Genomic DNA, 25,429 nt, shown 5'->3' with positions numbered 1-25,429 from the left:
TCCTTCCCTCTAGAGGCCTCACTGCCAGGTTTGGGCTCCTCTTCGTCTCACTCACCTGCTTTCTCACTTGCCCGCTACCAGGGCACAGGCTTCTCTTGCTTGGTCAGCCCATAGTAGGTGCTCAGGAAACACGGCACGAATGGGTCATGGGAGAAGTGAGTTTCCCAGGGCCAGATGTTCCCCTTGTTTCCTTCTAGACTTTGCTTTTCCAAACAAATAGGAGGGGGCCCAACACCACCAAACAGCATATGCTTCGGCCAGCATTTATTGTAGGCAAAACTTTGTCTTTTTAAAAATGTATGTGTTTGGGCCTGGCGCGATAGCCTAGAGGCTAAAGTCCTTGCCTCACACGCACCAGGGATCCCATATGGTCGCCGGTTTATGTCCCAGCAGCCCCACTTCCCATCCAGCTCCCTGCTTGTGGGCTGGGAAAGCAGTGGAGGAAGGCCCAAAGCCTTGGGACCCTACACTCACGTGGGAGACCCAGAAAAGCTCCTGGCTCCTGGCTTCGGATGGGTGCAGCTGTGGCTGTTGTGGTGATTTGGGGAGTGAGTCAACGGACAGAAGATCTTCCTCACTCTCTCTCCTCCTCTCTATATATCTGACTTTCCAATGAAGACAAAAAATTTAAAAAATACATCTCTCATAAAAAAATTAGAATGTATGTGTTTGAAACATGAGGGTGAGGGAAAGAGACAGAGATCTTCCAGCTCTTTGTCTGCTGGTTCACTCCTCAAGTGCCTGCAGCTGGGGCTGGGCCAGGCTGAGGCCGGGAGCCTGGATCTCCATCCAGGTCTCCCATGTGGGTGGCAGGATGCACAGCACTTGAACTGTCACTGCCACTTCCCAGGGTGGGTGCGCATGTGCAGAAAAATGGACCGGGAGGCAGAGGCAGGACTTGTTGGGGCACTCGCCAATGGGATGCAGTTATCCCAGGCGGCGCCTCCACGGCTGCTCCAAATGCTTGCCCCACTTTCACATGTATTTATAGCAAAAGACAAAAATATCCATTATTGAAAAGCACCGCAGCAGAGACTTGCCATCTCTGGTGCTTTTCAGGGACAAAACCTGAGGACAGAACCGGTCTGTCTCCCGAGGTTCTGGGATTTCAGTGGGTACAGCAGGGGAAGGAAGGAACTTCTCAGGTCTGGGGAGGAGGGGCGGACCACTCAGCGACTGGGGTGGGGATGCCACCTGCGCCCTGTCATTCTCTGACCTTGGACCTGGCCTCCACCTCCCTCCTCTCCCAGACAGCCACAGCGCTCAGAGGAGGCCAAGAGCCTAGCATTCCACCCTGGGCTGGCCCGCCCAGCCGCAGGCAAGGGGTCCATTAACCTCCCACCTGGTCATAGCACTGTCCCCATTACTGCGTCCGACCGGCTGCTGTTAGCACAGTTCAGCAACGCCTGGGAGCCGTGCAGGCCGCCAGTTCCAGATCAAACAGACCTACAGTGGAGCCGGCACATGACAGCGGCCGTTTTGGTACCTGCTCTCGGGACTGTGGTGGTGGTGCCTGGGTGGCTCCGTGTAATTGGATCTCCCAGGACTTCAAGAGGACTCGGTGGCTTTGAGAAGAAGTAGAGCTCACTCGAGCTCAGGTGTGCTCGAGGCTGGCGACAGGTGCCAGGGACTGGCCTTGTGTGCTCAGATGACAGGCCCTCCGGGCCTGGGCTGGGTCCCAGGATTGGGTTCTGAGCAGTGGGCGTGTAGGGGACAGGGGTGGGTCACTGGATAGAGGCACGGCCAGGGCGTTGTACAGGGAGGTGGGGGGACCTCTCTATTGGCTCTGACTGAAGTTAGGCTCCAATTGGGCAGAGGATGGGAGTGTGTTAAGAAGCAGGGACCCCACGACCACCGCTGATGATTTTCACTTCAATCTTTCGTGCATTCCAGAATTTCAAACTGCACCAGTGGAGTGGGCAAATTCCAGAGTACCTGCAGGCTTGGGGTGGGGAGAGCGGACTTTGACAGCGATCCCCTGCCACAGGGTGGAGGCTGTTAGGCCATGCCTGCAGACCATGGCATGGGGGCACAGATTACTGAGCAGGTGGAGAGAGGAGCTGGGAGGAAAGACGAAAAAAGGGGAGGGGCATATGCAAAAGAATGGCAGGCAGACCTAGGCCCACTTTGCATGACAGGAAATAGGTTCAGAGAGGGAAGATGGCCCACTCAAGACCACGCAGCATCCCCACTATTACTCTGGAACCATGTTTTCAGATGCTCCCTGGCGGCTGGCTCTGGGTTCTGCTCAGCCCCTGGCTCATCTATGGTCAGAGCTCCAGTGTTCTGGAGTACCTGGCAACTCCCAGGCTTCTGGGGTTCCCCACTTTGGGGGTGCAAAGTCCTAGACGCACCTCAGGAGGACTGGCCTCATGTGGGCCCAGCTGTGTGACTTAAGCCAGACATCACTTGTGCACATCACTTCCTGCACTTTTGAGGCCGCAGCCCCCCAGTCACATTGTCTGCCCTGAGGCTCCAACCCTGGTGTGGTCCCGTGGAGTTCACACGCCACAGAAACTGGCATCACCACTGCTGAACAGGCACCAGCCCAGCAGGACTTGGAGCCCTAAGAGATGCCAGGACTACACACAGCCGCAACGAACTTCTTCCAGCCCCCTGCTCCCCAGGGTGCTTGGCTGCATCAGCCCTGCCCCCTCATCCCCGTGTGCCCCCAGGTTCCTTCTGGAAAGCCAGTCTGGAATTTCTGGCTGTCTCCTGCAGTCTCAGCTGGCCTACCTGTCAGTGACATCGCCACCACTGAGGTAAAGACAAGCCAAGAGGACAACTGTCACCACCTCCCCATTCTAGAAGCTTCCAGCCATCTCTCTCCCACTGCATCTTTCTATAGAGCTGACGGGCACTACCAACCCCCACGTGGTTCATGTTATATCACACACGGTTCACCTGTTTTCCTGCTCTCATCCCCGAGGTTTCATGGTCTCTGTAACAACCACTTTCTGGAACGTTTCAAAGGCTTAAAGGGACCTGTTTTCCTGTGTCAAGCATTCCTGAATATCCTCCCCTGAGTCTCCAGTACTGCACAGGGGTGTGGTTAGGATCTGATTTGATATTAGACAGCTGAGCCAGTCCAGCCTCTTGGGGCCTCGGTCTTCAAACCTAGCACTCAGGGGAGCTCCCTACACTGAGAGAGACTCCTGCAGAGGGTAGACGATGCCAGGACACGGGCAGGAGATGACGAGCGCAGGACCTGGCTTGGGCCAGGTGCCCGCACCATGCTGTCCACGTCGGTCCTAGCTCACCATAGATGCCATCTATGTGCTGTGAGTACAGGCCAGGAGCCGGCAGGGGCCTTTTTGACAAGGACACTGCTCCCAATCAGAAGGCAGAGTCCCTGTGATCTTCCCATCTCCTCAGGGATCCGTCTCCCAATACCACCAGTCCAGGGCTGGGGGAGAGGGCTACCCTTGTATTTGGGGGAAGGTACATCCTATCCTGAGCTCCCCCCCGCCCACCACTGTGACTTCCAACTTGCAGCCTTCACAGAGGTGCTCCTCAGCAGGTGGCATTAGACCGTGCCCCTGCCCTGGGCACCCACACAGTCATGAGTGGGTGGCAGGTGTGAGGACAGTGACAGTGAAGAGCAGGAAGAGAGGCCTCATTGCCCCTTACCATGACCTCACCATGAGTCATAGGGCTGCTCTCCTGGATGGGAGCCTCTCCCTCTGCCTCCTGGGATGATGCCTGAGGGTCCTCCCAGAACTCTGGCCCCACGAGTCCCTCGGATGCTTGGCCGCAGTGCCTGGACCTGACTGAGCTGCTGTGTGGAGGGGAGAGCTGTTCCAGCAGCCCAGCCTTCATCACCAAGTCTCCCTTCCTCACGGTGACCGTGTCTAGGGGCTGCCAGTCCACGGCAAGGCCATCCAATCTCATGATGAGTCTGCAACTGAAGACACGCCCTGGGCACCTCTGTCTCCTTCTTTACCTGTTTCAGTAGCTGATGTCACCCAAGGCCCTGCTATGGCTTGGACTGATGTTTAACGGCTCTCCCAAGGGCTCCCAAGTTAAAGGCTTGGGCCCCAAAGTCTCATGCTCCTGGTCAACGACCTATGCTCATGGCTAATGGATGAAAGGAGGAAACCTGACCCACAACGTGCCTGCAGGTGTGGCTGCACAGGAAATGGCTGGACTGCATCAGGTTGCTGGGGTGCAGCCCTATTGCTGATCGGGGGCATTCTTTCAGGATGCAGGCATCAAGCATGCACCCCGATTCTCGCAGCTTCTCAGCTCCCCTGTGTCACTGTCCAGAGCTGACCCTGCAATCCCTGTCTCTGCAGTCCGTTCCTATCTGTCCATCCGGGGGGGGGGGGGGGTGCTGCCTGGGCTGCACCTGCCCCACCCCACCTCTCACTGTCCTTGTCTTCCTCAAAAGCAGACAGAGGAGGTAACGTGTGCCCACTCAGGAGCCACCCTGGCTGGGGTGCTTGTTAGTGCTGCTGCTGCTGCTTCTGGGGCCTCCACTTCCTTGTGTGTGAGCTGGGACAGTGGGATAACACCTCCTGGTTCACAGTGGCAGTAATGTGAGGACTGCGAGAAATCACAGTGCGAGACTCCAGCACAGAACCTGGCGTGCAGAGAGGCAGTGTAATGAACCAGCCTCCAACATCATGCTACAACCACTGCCACAGCATCCCTAGTACCATAGTCATCACTAGTATCATGGCTCTATTAGTACCACAGCCATCATTAACTAGTATCATGGCATCACTAACGAGTACCATGGCCATTACTAGTGCCATGACCTTTGCTAGTGCCACAGCTACAACTAGTACCATGGCATCACTAGTACCACAGCTATTGCTAACTAGTGCCCCAGCATCACTAGTGCAATGGCCATTACTAGTGCCATGACATTACCAACTAGTCCTATAGCATCACCAGCTAGTAGCATCACTAACTAGTACCACAGCCACGGCATCGCCAACTAGTGCCATGGCCATCAGTAGTACCACAGCTAGACTACCAGGGCAGCACTCAGGGTGGCCTGCTTTCCAGCCCCCTTCTCTACCCCCCTTTCCAGGACTGTTCTGGGAGCCCAGGGCTAGGGATCAGGAGGAGCTCTGCCTCTTCCTGTTGGTTCCCTGGCCCCCTTCCCTCCACTGATGTGCGGCTCTCCTGCACTCAGAGTACGGAGCCCGTGCATAACCACGAAGCCCTCATTCCCAGAACCAGGCGCTCTTCTATGATGGGCTTCTCCTGCACCCAGAACTAGGTCCTGTGAATCCCATAGGAGGCAGGCATGGGCGGGCGGGGTCGCAAGCTCGTGCATGCTTGTGCAGTTAGTGAGTGAGTGACAGGCACCAAGGAGGATGGGGACAGGGTCGGGGCTGACTGCACAGCCTGGGTGTTACTGTGTTGAATACAGCAAGATGGCAGCAGCCGGCAGGGAGCGTCCTCCCACTGCTCTGCCCACACCACCCTCCTCCAGGGCCCCTACAGAGTCAGGGCCTGCCTGCTAAGTCTGCATAGAAGACAGAGGAAGCGAGAGGAAGAGGCCAGACCTATCCCTGGACTTCCCATCTTGTGTAAGCCATAGGACAACTCCTTCTTTGGCAAAGCCACATTGAGCTCAGTGTCTCCCAGACAGGGTCCCGGAGGCTGAGACTGTCAAATCCAGAAAATATTCCAAGAACTCTCAGCTCCCTGTCTCTGACTGAGCGGAGGCTTCACAGCACAGAAAACCAAGGCTGGGAGGGTGGAAGTACTTTGCCTGAGGTCAGTACTTGCACTCCAGGCCCCTTAGGCAGCCCGCTGAGTTCCCCACTCCAGGTCCCAGATCTGACCGAAGCCTGGGCCTTGGACTGTCAGCGTTGGAACAGAGCTGGGGTTCCTTTGGGGGCCCGGCTGGTGGGCGTTCTCCGTTCCGCATATTTTACCTGCCACACTGGCCCCATCTCCTCTCTGAGGCCATGGGAGTCACATTAAACTTGGGAAAGCGCTGGCTCCCAGGTCTCATCCACCCCCACCTCCTCAGCCCAGCCCCCACTAGCAAACTTGCCTTGGCTAGGTCATCTACCCCGACTGCCCCAGGCCAGACTGCTCTTGGGCAACCAGAGCCAGTGGTTCCGAGGGTGACATAGAGTGTCCTGTCCTGTCCCCAGGCCTGCAACCTCTGTCCTGTCTCTTTCTTTTTCCCTCCCCTCATCACTAACTAGTACCACAGCCACAGCAGTGCCAACTAACTGGGCTCTAATGTGATGACACTCTTCCTGAATCTCCAGGGCTGGCCTCTCACTGGGGCTGAGCGGGCGCAATCTCCAAACATGGGCATGGAAGAGGGTTACACAGAAGGCAGAGGAGGCCAAGAGGGGCAAAGAGCCACTGAGACCTTGGCAGTGCTAGGCTGGAAGGCATGGGTGGACAGGGATCGGCAAGGGAGGGATGGGCACTGAGCAGGACTGTGGTGGAGGGACAAAGCTGGGACAAGCTTTGTCCCAGGGCAAAGGGACAGAGCTGGGACAAGGCAGCCATGGGTCAGTACCAAAGTCCAGCCTTTTGGTGGAAGGGCCCAGCAATGTGGGGCCCTGGGAGCTGGGCTCATACCCTGTGTCCCAGGTAGCAGCTAACTTTTTTTAAGGCTTTCAATGCCATCCATCAGTCGCAGAGATCTGTCTGCCTGCATTAATCTGGCTGGAGTGGGGCAGGCTAATGGCCACGGGACCTGCAGCATGAGCAGGACGTCCCCTCACCCCTATTTCCCACAGCAGAGCATGGCCGGGGGGTTGGGGCTGTTGGAATGGCCAATCTGGGTCTCTTTCTGGAGCCAGCACAGCCTGGATCCTGTGATTAGTGCCTGGGGCCAAATATTTCCCTAAATAGGAGGACCAGACAGGGCGAGGTCAGAGTCTGCTGTTGGGCAAACCTGTGTAGCTTCCTGCAGCCTGTGTACTCTATGGCCACATTGCAGGGTAGCACTGGAATGCTGAGCTCCCTGACCAGGTGCCACACTGGGCATAGGGCAAACATAGGGGACAGATCCAGTGACCCACCTGGAGTCGCCCTGCTCCTGCTAGGGAGTGGCCATGCGCTGTTCAACTGCTTGGGACTTGGGGTTTTTTTTGGTGGAAGAGGAGGCTGAGTTTCTTAATCTGAAGTTCCTGGCCTGGCCTCACAGGCATCTGTTCTGTCTACCTTGCTCTCCCCAGAGCCAGGGCCCACACTCACCTGAGCTCTCCTGATCCCCAGTCACAGGCAGAGGGCAGTCGGCATCCTTGCCTCCTCATGGGCCAACGGGTATCATCATGACAGCTGGGTGTGCATGAGCCCTTCTGCCAGGGCCTGGAGGACCTCCTCAGGCTGGGAGCCCAGCAGAGCGGATGTCCACCCTATGGCCACACATGGCCATTTTCAACCATGAAGCTACATGCACAGCTTCCTCTCTTCCCAGCATCCGCACAAGTCCAAATCTAACAGCAGCAGGATGAACAAGAAACCACTAACTCTTGGCCCAGCTCAGCCTGTGTGTTAGGCCACCACAGACAGGAAAGCTGCCCCAGCCTTTGTTGCTGACCCCCGAGGGCAGACACACACTGGGGCATGTAAGCATGGTTCACGTCCAGTGGTGCCCATGGCCAGGGCCAGGATGCCAGAGATGTATATCTCCTTTGCCAGAGGGGGAACAGCCATGCAGAGGCCACCTGTCTCCCACATGTGAAGTCACCCCTTGGAACCTGGGCCGTGTTTCCCCTTCTGCTAATAATGAACTCATTTTGGTCTCCTCCATGGAGATCTCATCGCCCGCTGGCAGCTCTGGAACCCATCCTCAGGGCAGCACATGTGGGGTGTCCGAGGCCCTGCCCACCATGGCCCATCTTTCCATTGCTCTGTCCAACTGCACGGCTCCTTGGCTCCCAGTTGCCTCAAGCCCTGGACATCCCTAATCCCAGGCTGGCTGTTGGGAGGACCCCAGCTGTGCAGGGGGAAAGGACCCGGCAGCCACAGTAGCTGCACAGCAGCCCCACAGATTCCTTTGTGGGGGCTGCACAGGTGGACTCCTAATTCAACACTATGGTCTAGCAGGGTGCAGCAGGAGCCCCTCCTGGCCCTGCCTCTGAGACCAGAGCCTCCCAGAGTCAGGGGGTGGGAGCTGAGCCTTACGATGCAGCAGGCAGACCCTCTATGCCGACTCCAAAACACAGCCCCGACCTGGCCCCCTTCCCAGCATTCTTTCTATAGGTGGCTCAGGTCTGACCACACCTGCAATGAGGCTCCCTCCCTGGGCCTACCCTGGAACTCCCAGGACAGGGTATTGCGGGAGTCTGCACCCCAAGCTCCAGTCTCCTGCTCTTACCTTCCACAGGTGAGGTCTTGAGGCGGCGACACAGGGCTTCCGTGTCCCCATACGTCTCCTTGACCTTGACTACGGCTTCTGTGCCTCGTAGCTCCATGAGAGAGCGGAGTTCCTCCATCGTGCACCCGAACTCGCCCCCATGGCTCGACTCATTTCTTTGGTTTTTGGAGTAGAAGTCGCTGTTGGTCATGTCACCCATGTCTGCCGAAGTCTCTTCCCGGGCAGGCCCGAGGGTCAGCGCTGGACAGGGCAGCCGCGTGTGACTCTCTTCCACGTACCTTCACTGGCCAGCGGGGTTTCTGGGAGGTGGGGGTGGCTGAGGCAGGCTGGCAACTGCGGCAGGGAACACCAAGGGCTGATGCTGGGTGTGGGATGAGGTTCGGGGGCCAAAGGGGCTCAGGGCTGTAGACCCACAAGTCTCCATCCAGTGGGGCCCATGCTGCTGCCCAGAGCCGGCATCTACATGGTCAGCAGTGGCGGCTCCTGTGGGGACAACACAGACAGGTGCCTGAGAACACCAGGGTGACACACATACCCAAACACTGGCAGCCCTGCCCGGCACATTAGCATGCACAGCAATCCAGATGTCACTGGTGCCTACCTGGGTGCCCACAGAGTATCTTCCCCAAGGCACAGTCTCACAACACACCTGCCCTGACCTGTTCATGTCACAGCACACACCTGTGCACACTGCGGCAGTTCTGGGTCCACTCACTCCCCTTCCCTCCCAGACCCCCACTATGTACTCCACACCTGCATAGCCCACTTCCTCTGACTGTCCCCAACATGCACCCACAGCACGGTGATGCTGCCACCGCCCAAGCACACAGCCTGTCCCTCACCAACTCCACACACAGCCCTTCCCTTCCCCATGCCTGCCCACACTCTCTTTCCCATGTTCCTTCCACACTCAGTCCCCCAGGCAGGGCTTGAGAGAAAAAGCCCCCTCCTCCACCCGAAGCTTGACCAGAGCAGCCAGCTCATGCATACTCATGAGGACCCCTTTAAGTACAGGTCCTCCTTGGAGCCCTCACCTTTGCAGGGGAGGGGGCACAGACCAGCACCACAGACAGCGGTCACTGTGTCTGGGAGCCCCTGCCCGCCTGCCTGCCGCCCTTGCCGGGTGCAGCACCTATGGGACTGCCAGGGAGAATTCAATCCGCCCGGACACCCAACACCGGTGGCCGAGGCCCCGGCAAGCGTTGGGTGACAAAGGGCCCCTGCTGAGCTCGGCTGGGTCTGGCACAGGGATGGTCCTACCCAGTGTCCTTGGGTGGTTGGCCATTCCGGGCCGAGGGCAGTGAGGGACTGGGGAGGAACGAGGGACTGAGCCCCCACCCCAGCCCACCTCCCACCTCCCCTTTTGCTCTCTCCTTTGCTTGCCATCTGGCTTCTTCCACGAATCTCAGAGTTGGAGACATTCTAGGGTTAACTTGTCTTCCTGGCGAGGAACTTGGAACACAGAGAGGGACAGTGTCTGGTCCAGGACTCACTCCCTTCCCTGAAAGGTATGGCTGGCAGGGCTAACAGGGAGGATGTAGATCTACCTGCACCGAGGCTGTGGGCTGCAGGCAAGCCCCTTCCCTGCCGCTCTCTTGTGGCTCCATCTGTCAATCATGCTGCAGTCTACGTCCCCCACCCCTACCTCGCTGGGTGGAGGGAGCCCATTCCGCTGCACAGAAGGGACTGTTGCTCAAGGATGCCAGTGGGACACATGGACAGGCATGCTGCCTCCACAAGAGACCAGGAGCATCCCGGAAACTGCCGGCAGCCCCACTTCCAACCCTACCTGTATGCTCCTGCTCCCTCCCCCCTATTCCCCCACCCTGTCCTCAAGACAGGAACGCAGACTCCAGAAGGGATTCAGTCAGTAAGGCATGGCGAAGGGGGTCTGCGGAGGGGGACACTGGGTACATGAAGTGTACACAGGGTCTGTGGGGGCTAGGAGCTGTGCTGGCTCCCAGGATGAAGTGCCTGACAGAGCTGCCCAGTGACAAGCGAGCAGCATGTCACTGAGCACCAGGATGCTGTGGGGTGGACGTTGTGGCTGGACCCACTTCACACATAGAATGTGGCCCACAGGGATGATGCCACTTGCTGCAGAACACAGTGAGGAAGAGTCAGGGGATATTTGAGACTTCAGACACTTGCCCACTACCCATAGGAAAGGACTAAGCTGGGTCCAGGCCAGGAATCTGGATCCTTTTGGGGGCGAGTGTGGCTGTGTGGCACTGGGGACCAGTGCCTGCCCCTCTCCCTTCAGCTGAGAGTTATCAGCAGCTGCCAGAGGTGCAGGAAAAGTCTCAGAACTTGAGCTCTGGGCTTTGGGCAGGAGAGGCTTGGTCCTGGCAATGCCTGCTCTGCCACCTGCCCAGGACCAGCATGTTCTGTGGAAGTATAGGACTGCATATAGTGTGTGACAAGGGTGCAGCAGCAGCCGCCACGAAGAGATGGAGGGACGGGAGGCTGAGCTCCTTCAGACTGGCCTGGTAGCCTGGGACCTTGCTTGTGGCCAGGGCTGAGCGCACAGAAGAAGGTGGACAGACAACCCTCCCCCACCCCGTGAGAGGGGCTGGAGGCCATCTGGTAGGGAACCTTCTAGAACAGGCACTGCCATCTTAGAGATGGAGGGTGCAAAGGAGGCTTTCCATCTAGTCCAAACTCAGGACTGACTTGGGGCCCAAGAGGTCTTGGTGACCAGCAGCTGAGCCTCAAGTGTGGGCCAGGTGAATGCCAGGAATGTGACCATCTACCATCCACTTCACCATGAGGCCAGGCAAGTTACTTCTTGTAAAACAGAGAATCATGCTGCTGACACTGGGTCATCGTGGTGAACACACAGCTGCTTTAGGAGCCAGTCCACTTATCCCCATGAAGCATGGGAGCAAGCTGAGGCTCACAGAGGGCACAGTGAGTGGCCAGGCCCTCCCCCCTCCCTGGCTCCCCACCGGCTCCACAGTGGTGGAACTGGGATGAGAATCTCGGCAGGTGCACTCCTCCTAGATCACCTGCCACCTCTCCTGGGGATCCTGCCTCCTGCTGCTATGAGGTGGCTTACAGGAAGCAGCACAGGGGAATGACAGCACACTGCCGGCCACCAGGGACTCCGTTCACCTGTGCTGTGGTTCGCAGGCACTAATGATTTACCTCCCTGACCGTTGGAGCTGAGCCTGCTTCACAGCCATTAGATCTGTGATCAAACAGCAGGCACAAGTTCACTGGCCACCATGGAACTGAATGACTGTGTTGGGATCATTCACCCATCTGGCCACCCACCTGCCCACACAACTGCCTACCTCTCTGTCCAACCATGCACCCACTCATCCTGCCCACAAGGCTCCAGACACCTGTTTGGTTCCGAGGCATAAATGCCTGGCGGGGAGTGGGGCTGGGGCAGGGAGGAGGCCACTTCAAAGCTGTGTGACCCTGGAGTGGCCGTCTAACCTCACTGGGTCCCAGCCTGGAGAATGAAGAGGACACTGCCTGTCTCAGGCCCCTGTGAGGCCCTGGGCAGACCCAGCTCCCAGGAAGGAGGATGGCGGTCCTGACTCTGCAGTGTGGCCTTGGCTGAGCCTCTTTGCTCACTTACAGGGCAGGGATTCAGGGACAGGCAAGGGGTGGGTGTGCCTGGAAGGAGGCACGCGGGTAGATGCAGGCACAGCCCTTTCCTGGGAGTTAAGTTAACAAAGAAGGAAATCTATCCTTTGAAGGAAGAATTAAAAAAAAAACCCACAAAACAAGCCAAATCAACAGCTTTCTGAATCTTAACCAAGGGATGGTGGCGGGGACAGCGGCAAAGGATGTGCTAAAAATAGCTCCTGGAGGCTGGATCCTCCTACTTGAAGACGGGTGGAGCCTGGAGCCTCCTGAAGACGGGGTTTCCAGGCCACCTTCCCTGGGGACTCATCCCAGCAGCAGTGGCTGAGGCTGAGGGGCCCTGGCACCTCTGGCGTGCCCTAGGCAGGGCTCTGAGCCCCATCTACACCTCAGTTCCCCCTTCCCACAGGGCTGTGTGAAGAAGCATGGAGACGAGCTCGGCTCAGCTCATGGCGGCAGTGAAGGGCTTGGGAACTGAGTCACCACTGGGTCCAGCAGTGCTGGCCGTGAACAGAATCAGGTCTGACCTGGGCAGGCACCTCTCACTCGGTGCCTCCTCCCTGCGGGCTGATGCTAACTTGGCTTCCCGCAAGCACTGGGATTGGTGGGGGGGGCTTTAGTCCCTCCCACAGCTGCAGATTCCTTTCAGTGGGGGTCTAGAGTCTCCAGAACGTGACCATAGCACAGCCTCACTCACACATGAGGAAGATAGAGGGCTTGATAAAGAGAGTGTAGGGGGAGGCAGCCAAGTCTACATGGCTGTGCAGGGTGAGGGTGTGTAGGGCACGTGTGTGTATGCAGTAAATGTGGGTGTACAGGGTGTGTGTGCGCAGGGCATGTATGGGTGTGGGTATTCTGGGTGTGCATGTGTAGGATGAGTGTGTGCAGGGTGTATGTGTAGGGTGAGGGTGTGCAGAGATGTGTGTGTGTGCGTGTAGTGAATGTGGGTTTGTAGGGCATGTGTATGTGTGTAGGGTGAGGGTGCTTTCTGATGTCCATGTTCTCAGCAGGAAGGCACAGAGTCTGGGACTCACCTGGTCAGCAGCAGTGTGCAAAGGCTGTGTGAGTGTATGTACACATGTACACTTGGGGTGAGTGGCCCCAGAGAGCAAGGTACACAGGGGGTCTGCTAGACTTGGTGGGCTGCGGCGTGAGTGTGTCCAGCAACATGCATGCTGACGACTGTCCCTGCCCCATCTTCTCCCAGGGAGTGGGGAGAGGACGCTGGAGCCTCAGAAGCAAGTAGAGTGCTATTTTTAGCCAGCTCCTATCTGCTAACCAGAAAAGGAAAATCTAAAAAAATCCCCTAGAAACAGCCCTGCGCGAGTTGCAAAGGCACAGGTGGCAGAAGCAGGGCTGGGTACAGTAAGGGGTCTTGGCCAGGGCTTCTCGCACAGCTTCTCAGCTCCACGCAGTGCCCGAGGCAAGGCTGGGCACATCCTCAGCTTGTCACCAGGGTCAGCTCCCTCCCTTGCCCCTTTCTCCAGAGCCACCAGCATTCCAAGGTGGGATAACCTTTCACTTCTGGCCTGGCAAGTACCTCACACACGCCTGTCAAACAGCTTATCCATCCAGTTCCTCATCCACCCACCCATCTACTCAGTTCTGTGCAACTCCATCCTCTCGCTTGTCCATCTCTCTCACCCTCCATCTATCCAACAGAACAGGGTTATGTCTCAGGCCCTGCCCCAAGAGAGCAACAGAGGTGCTCAGCTTCCCTTGGTGTCTGCTCACTTCATCACAAGGGGCCCCCACAGAGCTCCATGGTCAAGGCCACAGGCACACGCCCAGTGCCAATTCCAGGAGAATGTAGCCAGAGTGGTCTGTACCTGGGAACAAGGTCTTGGCGTGACTACTCCTGCTGCTGCTGCTGGTGGGGAGCTGCAAAGGCCTTCTGTGGACTGCCAGGTGTCACTGAGGCCACTTCAAAGGCAAGGAAGCTGGGGTTTCGAGGACACCCAGAAAGCCAAGCCATGCAGACTGGACTGGACACAGCTCATGCACCTGCTCTGGCCCAGGGCCTGGCCTTGTTTGCTGTCCCACTGTCCTTCATCAGCTCATGGGACAGCCCAGGCCAAGGGCCTCTCCCACTGAAAGCCAGGGCACAACAGCTCCTCACCCATGGAGGATCACTTTAGCACCCCCTCCAGGATTCTCCCGTCCCCGGTGCTTGCCTCTAGGAGGCCACAGTGTCACCTGGGCTGCCCAGTTCACTGCCACTGCAGCTCCCACAGGAACAATGGCCCAGTGGCTGGCCACATCTTGCTTGCTGGAGGCTGAAGCAGGAGACTGCACCCCAGGACCAGGTGGCACGGCGGGGATTAGCTCAACAGAAGACATATGCCGACATGCACCGACCTGGTCCCCTGCATAGCAGTGCCCATCTACCGGAATCTGTACTTCTCGTGCTGTCTGTGATTTTAGAAGCTTTTAACAAAGCTTCACAACAAAAAGATGAAGGTTGCTAGCAGACAGAGGTCAGAAAGCTTGGTGATTTTGTGCCAGGCTGCAGGGAGGAGATGCTAGGGACAGACCTTCTCTCTGGGATGGACACTGCTCCCCAGGGCCAGCCACATGCATGGCTACTGTCCAGGCCTGGAGTCTTGAGGTTCTATGCTGTCCCCTTCGCTCTGTCTCCCTCGTTCCCTCTGGAGCGCAATCAGGACTTGAAGGACAGCCAGACTAACATCACAGCTGCTACATGTCCGGCACTCTGTCACACACTTTGGGACTTGTTACACAGGCCTTGCCAGCACCCCTACAGGTGGGCAGAACCAGCACTTCCCACTACAGGCACTACTCTCAGTTCCCAGGCTCATGCACACCCCTCTCGAGGTGGGCCATGCCCCTGCCCTCCTTCTGCTTTCTGTTGTGGACAGCATGACCATGACACATAGCAGATCCCTGGATGGCTGATGAGTCCTCAGACTTTACCTCTAACTGTTGCGGGAAGGAGCCCAAGGATCTATGTGTGGGGAGGAAGATGGGGGGACAGGGTGCTGATGGATTGGCAGAGGTGGATGTCAACAAGAGATTGAGTGGCTGAGGTCAAGGAACCTGATCACCACAGGCCCTGCTTCCCCTGTGGAGCTGTCCACGTGGTGCGGGTGCTGAAAGACAGAACCTTGTACCAGGGGTCCGGCTGCACCAGGAGCTGTCTCCTGGGTGCAGTGCTGGCGGGGGCGGGCGAGGAGGGCAGCTGTATCCAGGCAATGGTGTCAATTCAGAGCTCAGAGTCACCAGGGTCCCAGAGGAGGCCTAGAACAGCACTGTTGACCATCTGCACAGGGATTGGAGGCCAAAGGCAAGACGCTGCCTTGGATGTGGTGCCAGGTGTGAGTGGTGTGGGTTGGGGGGGACACTAAAAAGGCCTTTTCCTTGAGCTTGGAATAGGCATCAGGAATTGACCGCACGGTTTTGGTACTGCTGTGTCCAGCAAGGACACTATTGCAGTGGACAGGCCTCAGCTGCCAGGAGGACCCTGAGGGTCACTTCAGTGCAAGCATGGAGACACTGCAGCAGGCCACCAGGGCCATCTGTGCCATCAGTGATTCATCCCTCTGCATTGAACCCGGTCCTCTCCCTCCAGACATGGCTAGCGCTGGGGACATATTGAAGAGCTGGCATTCTGAGTGTACTTCAGGTTTCTCCTGCTTGGGGGTGAAAGGGGACAATGTCACCCTCAGAGGTACCAGGGTGGGAGACTCCTTTGAATGCCGAACCTGGGTTCTGGATTAGAGAAGCAGCAGCCCAAGGCCGGGATGGAGACCAGCCTGGGGATGCCAAGAACAGTAAACCTCACCACAGTGAGTGAGAAGGTAGGTAGTGGGGAGAAGGCAGCCAATTGCAGGGCTGCCGGATCCACAGGGAGGAGCAGCCAGCACGGAGTGGGTACTGCAAGGACTCTGGATGTTGCTGCGAGTGGCATCTCAGCTCCTGCTTCTCATGACCCCATGGCTTTGGCTTTATCTTCTTTGGGTGACAGCAAAGGTGCCCCTGGCTCGGCGACAGTGCATTGTCACTTCCACGCCTGAGCCTAGGCTATCTCAATGTGCAGTCTCCTTGGCAGGAGGCCACAACTTGGCCTCCTCCCTGAAGGAGGGGACTCTAGAGGCCCAGTAGCAGAAGAGGAGCTGGGAGCTTGGACGGCACATCAGAGTTCACAGCTGGGTCCTTGTAGGGACCCCAGATCTGGACTGCTCAACAGGCAGCCTCTGAGGGCTACTGGTGTGGACACTCCTAGAGGAGGACATGTGGATGGACATGTGCAGTTGGTATAAGCAGAACTACCGGTCTGGTTCTTTGGGGGCTCCAAGACCCCCAGGGCCTTGTTTCCTTGTGTAGTTGGGACTGGCCTGGACCTGAGGTCAAGTCCTGGCTTGCTCTGTGGTCCAGCCTTGGCTCAGATCCATCTCTGGTTCCATACAAATGCCACTTCCCACTAGATACGGCCCTAGGCAGGCTGTGGGGACAACTTGCTCCAGCTGGTGGCCTCCACATGCCTGCCTTAGTAGATGTCTCTCCCTCTCTCCTGGGGCATCTCAGATCCCACATGCCCAGACCTGTGCGGGGTTTCTGCATGGGACCAGCTGCAGCCTTGTGCACCCAGCTCCCACTTGCAACCTAACACAGTGGCTCCCAGCCCAGCCCTTGCCCCAAGCACCAGAGCCGACCTGCACCAGCTGTCATCTTCAGGTCTCTAGAATCCAAGCTCCCCCAGAGGACCAGGCTCTAGTGGGTGTTCTGTGGCCCAGCGTCTTGGTGCCTCCCTCCTGTCCTGCCAGCCAGATGCCCAGACCCAGGAGGTCCCAGGTCCCCTTCCTTTTCCTCACTCCTCCCCACAGGTCCCTGGCCCCAGCATCACACCGTCCTTTAGGGAACATGGACGGTGACTGTTATGGACAGAGCAGTGGCTGTGGGTGAGGAGCTGCCTTTAGCTGGGGACACACCTCACCCCACAACAGCCCCACAGTATAGTAATTTCCATGCCTGCTTTACAGGTGAGCAAACTGAGACCTGGATGGAGCCAGGAGTCAGGGCTGGCTGGCTCTCACCCCACCGCCTTGGCCACTTGCCGACCACTCTTGATTATAAATCATAGCTCTAAACCAGACTCCCTGGGCTGCCGACTGAGGGGATGACATGACTTCCCTGAATGAGGCACAGCACACACATGTTCTACCACGCAGAAAGTTCTACCTCTCACTTTCCCACTCACCAAACCTTAACCTCCAAGACTCTGATTTCTGCCAGCTTCCAATTTCCTGCTCCAAGACGCAGCCCCCTCCTCACTGTCAATCCTACCTCCTCCACCCCTCCCTGACATGTTGCCCTGGGGTACATCTAGTCTGCCTAGCCCCCTGCTTCACTGTGCCCCGGCAATCCCAGGTGTCCCTGTCCCAGCACAGGACTGGCCCCCTCTATGCTGATTCTGTTATGGAAATAGACCGTGGCATGGTGCAGGAACCTGGCAACAATGGCTCTTGGGGTGCTGTCACGGCTTCAGGGCAGCCAATCCATGCCTGGGCCCTGTGACATGGCTGCCCCTAGAGCCCATCTCACAGATGGGCAAGTGGAGGCTTTGCAAGGTTGAAAAGGTTGCCCAAGGTTACACAGTTGCTGGACATGAGCCTAGGCAGGCTTCAACCAGAAGCCCCCCTGGCTCTGAATCATAGACAGTGGAAGTACAGTGGGGTGACATTCCAGCTTTCCCGGACCATGTAGGCCAGGGCTGCACTGTTGTCGTCCCAGCTCAAGGTCCTGGGGCTCTTGTCTCGTCCCCCTCTCCCTGTCTCCCACTCGGCCCTAATCTTCGAGGTCAGGGCCAGGACACTTGCCAGGGGCAGGCACTGGGCTCAGGCCCAGCATCCAGGAGGGAGCACGTGGGCCCCTGACTCCTCCCTCCGCAATTTCATCCTCCGAGTTGGTTGCCCCAGCCCTGTAGCTATCAGCTCCTGGCAGTCCCAGACTCAGAAGCTTATGCCCTGTGGGTTCTCAGAACCCCTCAGGCTCTCGCCTCTCCAAAGGACATTGGTCATTTAGCAGCCATTCCAGCCATAGCGTGGCCGTGGGGGACCCGACTGTTGCCGCAGCCCTCCCTCGGTTTGGCACGGCCAGCCCTGGCCACTGCGGCGATGAACAGAACCCACTCGGCACCTTGAACAGATGGTGACACTTCTAAAAATAACATGCACCACTCTCCCAGTGCAGCCGGTCGCCTTGGCAGAAGGGGGTGCAGGTGGGGGCGATGCTTCTCATTGCGCTCACTGGCCATCTGCACCGGGACATACACACAAGCAGCTCCTAGGAGGACACAGGCCCTGGGGACCCCAGCTTTGCTAAAGCTATGCAGGGGGATGGGTCTGATGCCCAGACCCCACGCCCAGCAGTGAGAAGAGACCAGGACAGAGCAGGAACACTACACGGCTCCCCTTTCCTGCCATGCTGGACCCGGGCCACAGAGATGCTCCTCTCTTCCATCCTGCCCTCTAGCTCGCTGGTGCATCCCCAGGTCTGCAGTCTCAGGGCCAAGTTCTCTATGGCCCAGGGTGTCTTTCCTGGGTGCAGATTTGACCAATGTTCATTTGACTCCCAATATAACGTGCTCCAGCCTTGTCAGAGCTGGGATGTAGAGAGAGGAACTTCGGTTAGAAGCCCTACTCTGCTGCCGCCAAAGGGACCGTGGGTAGAAAAATCAAGTCAGCTCTTTGGCCTCAGTAGTCATGTCCCTAAAACAGGGACAACAACATTAACTCCAGGACAAAGGGGGTTAGTTTGGGACGCAGCCTGAGCCTGGCAGGCCAGAGACACACAGAATACAGAACGGTTTCTTCCTGGGATGGAAGGTGCTGGCCTAAGGCCACCAAGCAGGTGCTACTCAGCTGGGCTCAGGCCAGGGCCTTCCAGGGCCTTCCAGGGCCCTCAGGCCCTAAGTCATCAGTCTCCTGACTCCCAGATGCTGCTTCCTTCATCCTTAACCAGGACTCTCTGGCCTCCCTTAGCCCTGGGAGGTGAAGATGCCCTGTCCCATTTGCTGCCAAGAAGCAGCCCTGGTTTGATCTCTTCAGCTTCTTAAACAGATTCAAGGCCAGGTCTGATGTCCAGCTAGAACATGAAAGCGCTCAAGATCAGAAGCAAGGTACTTCCAAGAATCCAGGAAACTCCGCTCCAGAAATCCCAAAGTCCTTCCTTGACCCACAGTGCTCCTTCCCCTTCACCAGTCCTTGGGGGGAGGGAGGGGCTGTGCCTCTCAGACTCCAGGCCTGAGGTCACACTGTGGCTGTTCCCATGTGGGAGTCTGGGGTGCTGGTTTCTGCAGGGTTCCGGCTGGGGCCTCAATCGTAGGATCCCTGTGAGGGAGCTGTTCCCTCTTGTCTCCCTCTGATGGGTTAGACCTGGCTCAGGGGTCAGCTCTGTACAGTTCTGGACTAATAACCACCACTTCCTGCACAGCGAGGGGACTCCAGAAAGCCCCCTCCCCACAGAGATGCCACCGAAAGGGCAGCTGTTTGCAAAACTCCGGAGAGCTCACATGATGCTGGGGGACAAACACCTGTGATGCCCTTGGGATCGAGAGCTCCTGGGTTGGGTCCTGCCCATGTCTGCTCATCTTCCTGGGCAGAAACTCCCCCTACTCCCTTCACAGTCACTGACGCAATGCCGCAGTTGCAAAGCTCTGCAGGGTGAGGTGAAGTTTTGCAGAGGCAGCTGCGATTTTTATCATGTGACATTTTCTGGGTATTTTCTGACCCACTCTCAGTGCTTCAAAGAACAGCCCTGCCACTTAAGTTCACATCTATGTGGGCACACGTGTGTCTGTATGTGCGAGGCTGTGCTGGGCAGCCAGATGTGTGTGCACAGCCGTGAGTCTCTGTGTGTCAGGTATGTGTGTGCACAGAAGGGAATTTCTGTGTGTTAGTGTGTGTTCCCAGGTGTGAGCCTTCTTGCGCTAGGTGTGTGTGCGCGCTCCAGATACAGCAGATGGGCAGTGGTCAAGTCTGTGTGTTTAAGAACACTTGAGTAGGGTAAGTGCTGAGACGTGCACAAAGTGTGTCTCAGAAAAAAGACTCTAGAATGTGTGTGTGAGAGAGCCAGGGCACAGCAAAGAACTTTACTTTTGGGAATGGGGTGAGTCTCTCGGTCTGGGAGGTGGCTGGGCAACATCATGGCATCCATCCTAGTGCTCTTGGGGTGCTTCCGATTGAAGTGTGTGAGAACCCATGGCAGAGGACCAGTGGCCTACAGTGAGGGTAGATGGGGGGGCGGCTCAGGACCCTGCAACCACAGACACAACAGGGGCTTCTGGGGCTAGGCACCCCATGTGCTGGGCTGAGCCCAACTGTGGACAGTTAGCTGTCTCCCACTCCACTAGTGGGGCCCATTTCCCCACTTGTAAAATCATGAGGTTGGAACAGATGGTTCCAAAAAGACTGATGCTGTCTTCAGCACTGGGTTGGTCAGAGTCTGGGGAAGGGGACCTGGCAGCTGCCCTGTTCTACATCCACACCGACAAGAATGTAGACAAGCCAGAGGCATCTTCCAACCACTGCACAGTGCAGCCTGGCTAGCCTTTGCAGGGTCCAAGGCTGCACTCTTGGCACTCAGGGATCCCTAGACCTGGTTCCATTCAGTGGAGCAGTGTGGGGTGTTATGAGGAACGAGCTGCTGTGGGAACCCTGTGGTTGGGGACCTGCCCCAGGACACCCCTGCCACGGGCCTTTTCTACCTCCTCTGCTGACAAGCACGAGGCTGGCACTACAGGGGGTTCTGGTTGACCTGCCAGGTTGGGTGGGAGCGGTGGATGGGAAGCAGATGGCAGCCCCTGCCTGTGTTTGGGAGAAGTCAAGGATGAAATCCTGGAGCCGGAAGCCTGGCTGCTATCCCTGCTGGCAGCCTGGCCGGTGGCCACTCTATGCAGATTTGCTGACCAGCGGCAGACACCGGGACCAGGCTGAAGGGATCCTTAGCTGGATGACCCTGTAGCAGAGGGATTTGTTGTCCATTTTACAGAAGAGGGCATTGAAGCCCAACAGGTCATGTGCCTGGGGAGGGGGTTCCTAGTAGTGCTAGATCCCACACCCTCTTCCATCTGTCTGTGTCTACCTGCTCCACTTCCATCCCAAATAAAGTGCTGAGACCAGAGAACTCCCCATTAAAGCTGTTTCAGACACGTTCAGTCACTTTGGGGACCATACAGATGACCCCAAGAGCTGGCAAAGATGCTAGGCCTGGGCGCTGAGGAACTGCCACCTCTCTTGTCTCCACTAAGGTGGGCCTCAGGCCAGGGCCTGTGCCCTGCAGAGTGGCTGGGGATGAAGCTCCTAAGGCCTGGCATTGCTTCTTCCTGCCCAGCAAGGACTACACAGCAGATGCTGAAGACCAAGAAGAGCCAACACCTGTGCACTCACTCTCCGATCCATGCCAGGGCCCTCCCAGACAAGTATCATCGTTCCCATTTCACAGATATGAGAACAGCGGCAGAGAGCAGGAGTTGCTGGAATGCTGAAACAGATCTGTCAGAGGGAGGGATGACGATCCTCAACAAGTTATACAAGGAGGTCAAGATTTCCCCCAGAGCAGCCCCAGGCTTCAGCACAGCACCCTGGGAGCCCCAGGTCCCAACACCAGGCTCCCTGAGAGTGCAGGGAGCTCTCTGAGCTTCAGGGCCATGGTCACTGCCGACTTCCAGTAAGTCAGGGACAGAGACAGCAGCAGCAGTTTGGGTTCTGACTCTAAAGCAGACTGCATGCTCCGCTTCTAAAAACACCTCAGGTCAGCAGTCCCCAACCTCTCAGACAAGATGGACCTGGATAGGTACGAGAAGATATAGGGGTCCCTCCCAGGCTGGCCCAGGCAGCCCTGCTCTGAACCCCACAGTCCCCTCATGCCTTCAGGCCAGGGCTGTGGCTGGCCGTACACCCTGACACCCAACCCTTCCAGTCCTGCCTCCGTTGCCAGGCAGCCATGCAGGACTGCCCTCAGCTGGAGCTCAGGTTTCGGGAGCTCATGCCTGGGCAAGGGCAAGAGGGAGGGGGAGATGAGAACAGAGAGGGTAGCTGTGGTGCGGTAGGGGGCAGCTGCAACCCATAGACCTCAATATGAGGCAATGCCTGAGTCGGCCTGAGGTTATCTCACACACAGGAGAGCATGAAACACGGGAGAAAGCCCAAGGATCTGGTGGGAAGGGCAGGGCCACTTCTGTCCGGGATGTGCAACGAAGGGAGGAGGTTGACCCCAAGCAAAGCTGCCACATGAGGTGTACTGGTTTGGTGCTGGCACAAGGAGTAGGCACTGCTGACATGCCCATCTCACAGATGGGAAAACCAAGACTTACAGGACTGAGCAGCAGGCTGCCTAAGAGCAGAGACCAGCCAGGGACCTGGGTCAGTGTGGCTGTGGGGTTGGTCGGCTCCCTTGATCCCACATGGTCCCCAAGGGCCAGCTTGTAGCTGCCAGGCAAGGGCAAACAGGGTGCTGAGGGCCCCGGCTGCCTGCGACAGGAGCTGAGCATGAGGGCCTGGTTTGCACCTGTTTCCCTTTGGCTTTGGGGCCTGGGTTGAATCGCTGAGAACCGGGGCAGGGCCCTCCCGCCAGGTAACTCTGCCCCAGCCTGCCCCAGCAGAGAGAGGGTTCCCGAGGGACAGGTCCCTGCTCCCCATCTTCCAAGAACCAGAACTGCCCAGCAGGGAGCACTGACCTTTGATTCCAGGCCTTCAGCTTCCCTCCATGCCCCGCTGCCCCTACGGCCCGCAACCTGAGCCATGGTGGCAAAGGACACGCAGGTTGCCATGCTGACAGCACATTGGATACTGACCTGGAGACCCACTGGTGGCCCAGAGGAGGGGCGGGCCTTGTCCCAGAGGATTGCTGGAGGGGTGGAGGATGGGGTCCCTGGGGGACCTGCTGCCGTGGGTACTCCCTGGACTAGGTTGGGAACAAACCGCAGAGGCCCAGGGGCCCCACATGGGCTCCATCTGCTGGGGTAAGCCCAGGGCAGCTCCCGTCCCCAGCTGTAAGGACAGGATGGAGTTGGGGGAACTGCAGGACCTCTGGCCGGCTTGTTCCTTGTCCCTGTATTCTGGTGACAAGAGGGGTCCTGAAAATCATCAGTGGGGATGAGAGGAGGGAAGAGGGGGTGAGAAAGTGGAAGGCAGAGGAGGAACAGGGAGGCTGGGTGGAAGACATAGGAGGGAGACGCAGAGAGGGGGTGGCGGGACACAGGGACAGGCCTGAGCAGACACAGGGGCAGAGAAGTCACCACCCACCAGCCTGTGGCCTAGGAGTTCAAGCTGCCAGTCCCGAAGATGTCATGCAAACAGCATGTGGCCTGGGTCCCCTGCTGCCACCAGGAGCATGGTGCCAGGGCAAGGGCCATCCCAAGGCCGCTGGAAGCTGACTGGGAAACCGGCTGGCCCCAGCGGCTGGCAGGGCTTGTCCGCCCTCAGATCTGGGTTATTTTTGGGAGTGGAGCTGCCAGCATACACCCCCTCCTCCCCGATCACAGCCAGCCACTGCTGACTCAAAATATTCTCTCAAGGAAACTGTCTCCCTGAACACTCAGGGCCACTTCCACTGGGAAGCCTCCCTTGGCCATCTCAGAATAAATGCCCTCCCTGGACTTGAAGCTGCATCCCAGGGAAGTGCAAGCAGACCTGTACCCTCCTGCTCCTGGGACTCGTGCACTGCCCATGCCCTAGCATTACGCCTCCCCCATGAGACAGGACCTCTCACACTGCCCGCAGCCCCAGCACCACCTTCCTCCATCAGACCAGGGGTTTTTGCACTGCCCACGACTCCAGCATTCAACCTTTCCCCATCAGACTGGCTCTTGTACTGCCCACAGCCCCAGTAACAACCTTTCCCCTTCAGACTGGCTCTTGTACTGCCCCAGCCCCAGTGTACCAACCTTTCCCCATCAGACTGGCTTTTGCACTGCTCATGGCTCCACACCTGAGCCTGGGCATGCAAAGGGAGTGGAAGACTTGAGGCTTCGCCTCTGTCAGCATGTGAATTGCAGTTTCACAGTGCAGCTTCATGACCACCCAGCATCCAGCCTCATCTCCTCAAGAACCTTCTGTGACGCCCCAGTGCCTCTCAGATGAAAGCCTAACCTCCTTTACCTCTGCGTCTTCGATCCTTGCAGACCCTCTTCTTTCTGACTGGCCTCTCATAGGGTCCAGCGGGCAAGAGCTCAGCTTCTTGGGGATGGGATTGAGAGAATGGAAGCAGCAAAGAGGCCACCTGGTCATCCAGGTGAGGGGACAGATGGTCTTAGGGGTGTTAGCAGGTGGCGGCTGGCAGGCAGGACTCATACGGTGAGTTGAGACAGGGGAGAGACGGGAACAGGCAGATGTCCCGAGCCGTGGTGGGAAGTAGGGTGGGAAGGGGTGTTAGGAGGTGTGTGGCCAGGACCAGAATCCTATCCTGGATTTGTGGTCGATGGAGTGGAATCGCCTGGCTGAAGACAGCCACATGAGGTACGGGGACCACAGGCTCCCAGGTTGAACTCAAAGGACAGGCTGATGTCATTAGAGAAAGCTCCATGGAAGAGGGCGGGGTCCTAGAGAGAACAGAAGGAGGAGGGAGACACACAGCCAGGCCAAGGCAAAAGCCTTTGCAGTCCTCCAATCCCCGACCAGGATAAGCTTTCAAGTCAGCACCAGCTACCAGCCCCACTCCCCCGTGTCCTTCCTGCCAACTGCATAAGCACCTCTCCAGGCTTCAGGCTTCAGGTTGTGCCCAGGCAGTTCCCTTGCTTGGGGATGTCAGTGGGGGCAGGCAGGCAGGGGCTTTGCCCCAAAGCCTTCCTCAGCCCCTGAGCCAACCTGGTGATGCTTCGGGATGCATGGCAAGGTGCCATCCACGCATGGCTTAACCCCTTCCAGCTTGAGCCTGGGCCACTGCTGTGAACACAGAGGAACGAGGGTGGCAGAAGGAGGGGGAGGCACCAGAGCTGGGGAGGCAGCAAGACAGAAAGAGAACAATCAAGTTCAACCTCACCACCACCCTGAGCACTTGCAACAGATTTAATTATTGGGAAGATAGAAGGGGGAATGGACATCAAGTTGGGAGCTGGGGACTTGGGGAGTGTGTGCAGTTCTTGCGAAACCTCCCTTTCACTGACCCTTGCCACGGCTGGGGGCCAGGATGGGGAAGGGCAGCTGGCCCAACCTGGAGCGCCTGCTGAGGGCAACTTATCCAAGAGGCCCCAGCTGGGAGCACAGGGCTTGGGGAGACAGAGCCAGGTTTGAGGGGTGGTGCTAGCACAGCTCCAGTGGGGTCCCACAGTCACCAATGCCCCACCCTGTTGGGAGGGAGAGGGCAGGTGGATGGAGCTCCAGACACCAAGAGTCCTTAATCACAATCAGTGAGCCTCCTGTTTAGTGGAAATGAAATTCCAGCTGCCCTAGCGGAGGACATGGCGGGTTCCCCATTGGCTAGCCAGGAGTCCACGGACATGCAGGCCTGCCTGTGCCCAGGTCTGGCAGGAGAGCTCTCATCCCATCCCACTGCAGTACTGGGCCT

At 57.7% G+C, this 25,429-nt stretch overlaps 1 protein-coding gene across 3 annotated transcripts in view; it reads right to left on the bottom strand.

Annotated features, from left to right (window-relative positions):
• The window catches only part of ATP2B2 (ATPase plasma membrane Ca2+ transporting 2), a 174,452-nt gene that overhangs the window by 66,512 nt on the left and 82,511 nt on the right, over positions 1-25,429 (bottom strand). For all 3 annotated transcript variants that reach the window (XM_058678903.1, XM_058678902.1, XM_004581302.3), the window contains one exon: positions 8,309-8,791. In XM_058678903.1, coding sequence (XP_058534886.1) covers positions 8,309-8,507 — 199 coding nt within the window. In that variant the 5' untranslated portion in view covers positions 8,508-8,791. The remainder of the gene's footprint in view (positions 1-8,308; positions 8,792-25,429) is intronic.

The sequence above is a fragment of the Ochotona princeps genome, chromosome 21 (assembly GCF_030435755.1).
Source record: "Ochotona princeps isolate mOchPri1 chromosome 21, mOchPri1.hap1, whole genome shotgun sequence".
NCBI lineage: Eukaryota > Metazoa > Chordata > Mammalia > Lagomorpha > Ochotonidae > Ochotona > Ochotona princeps.
This window is presented reverse-complemented; position numbering and strand designations above follow the sequence as displayed.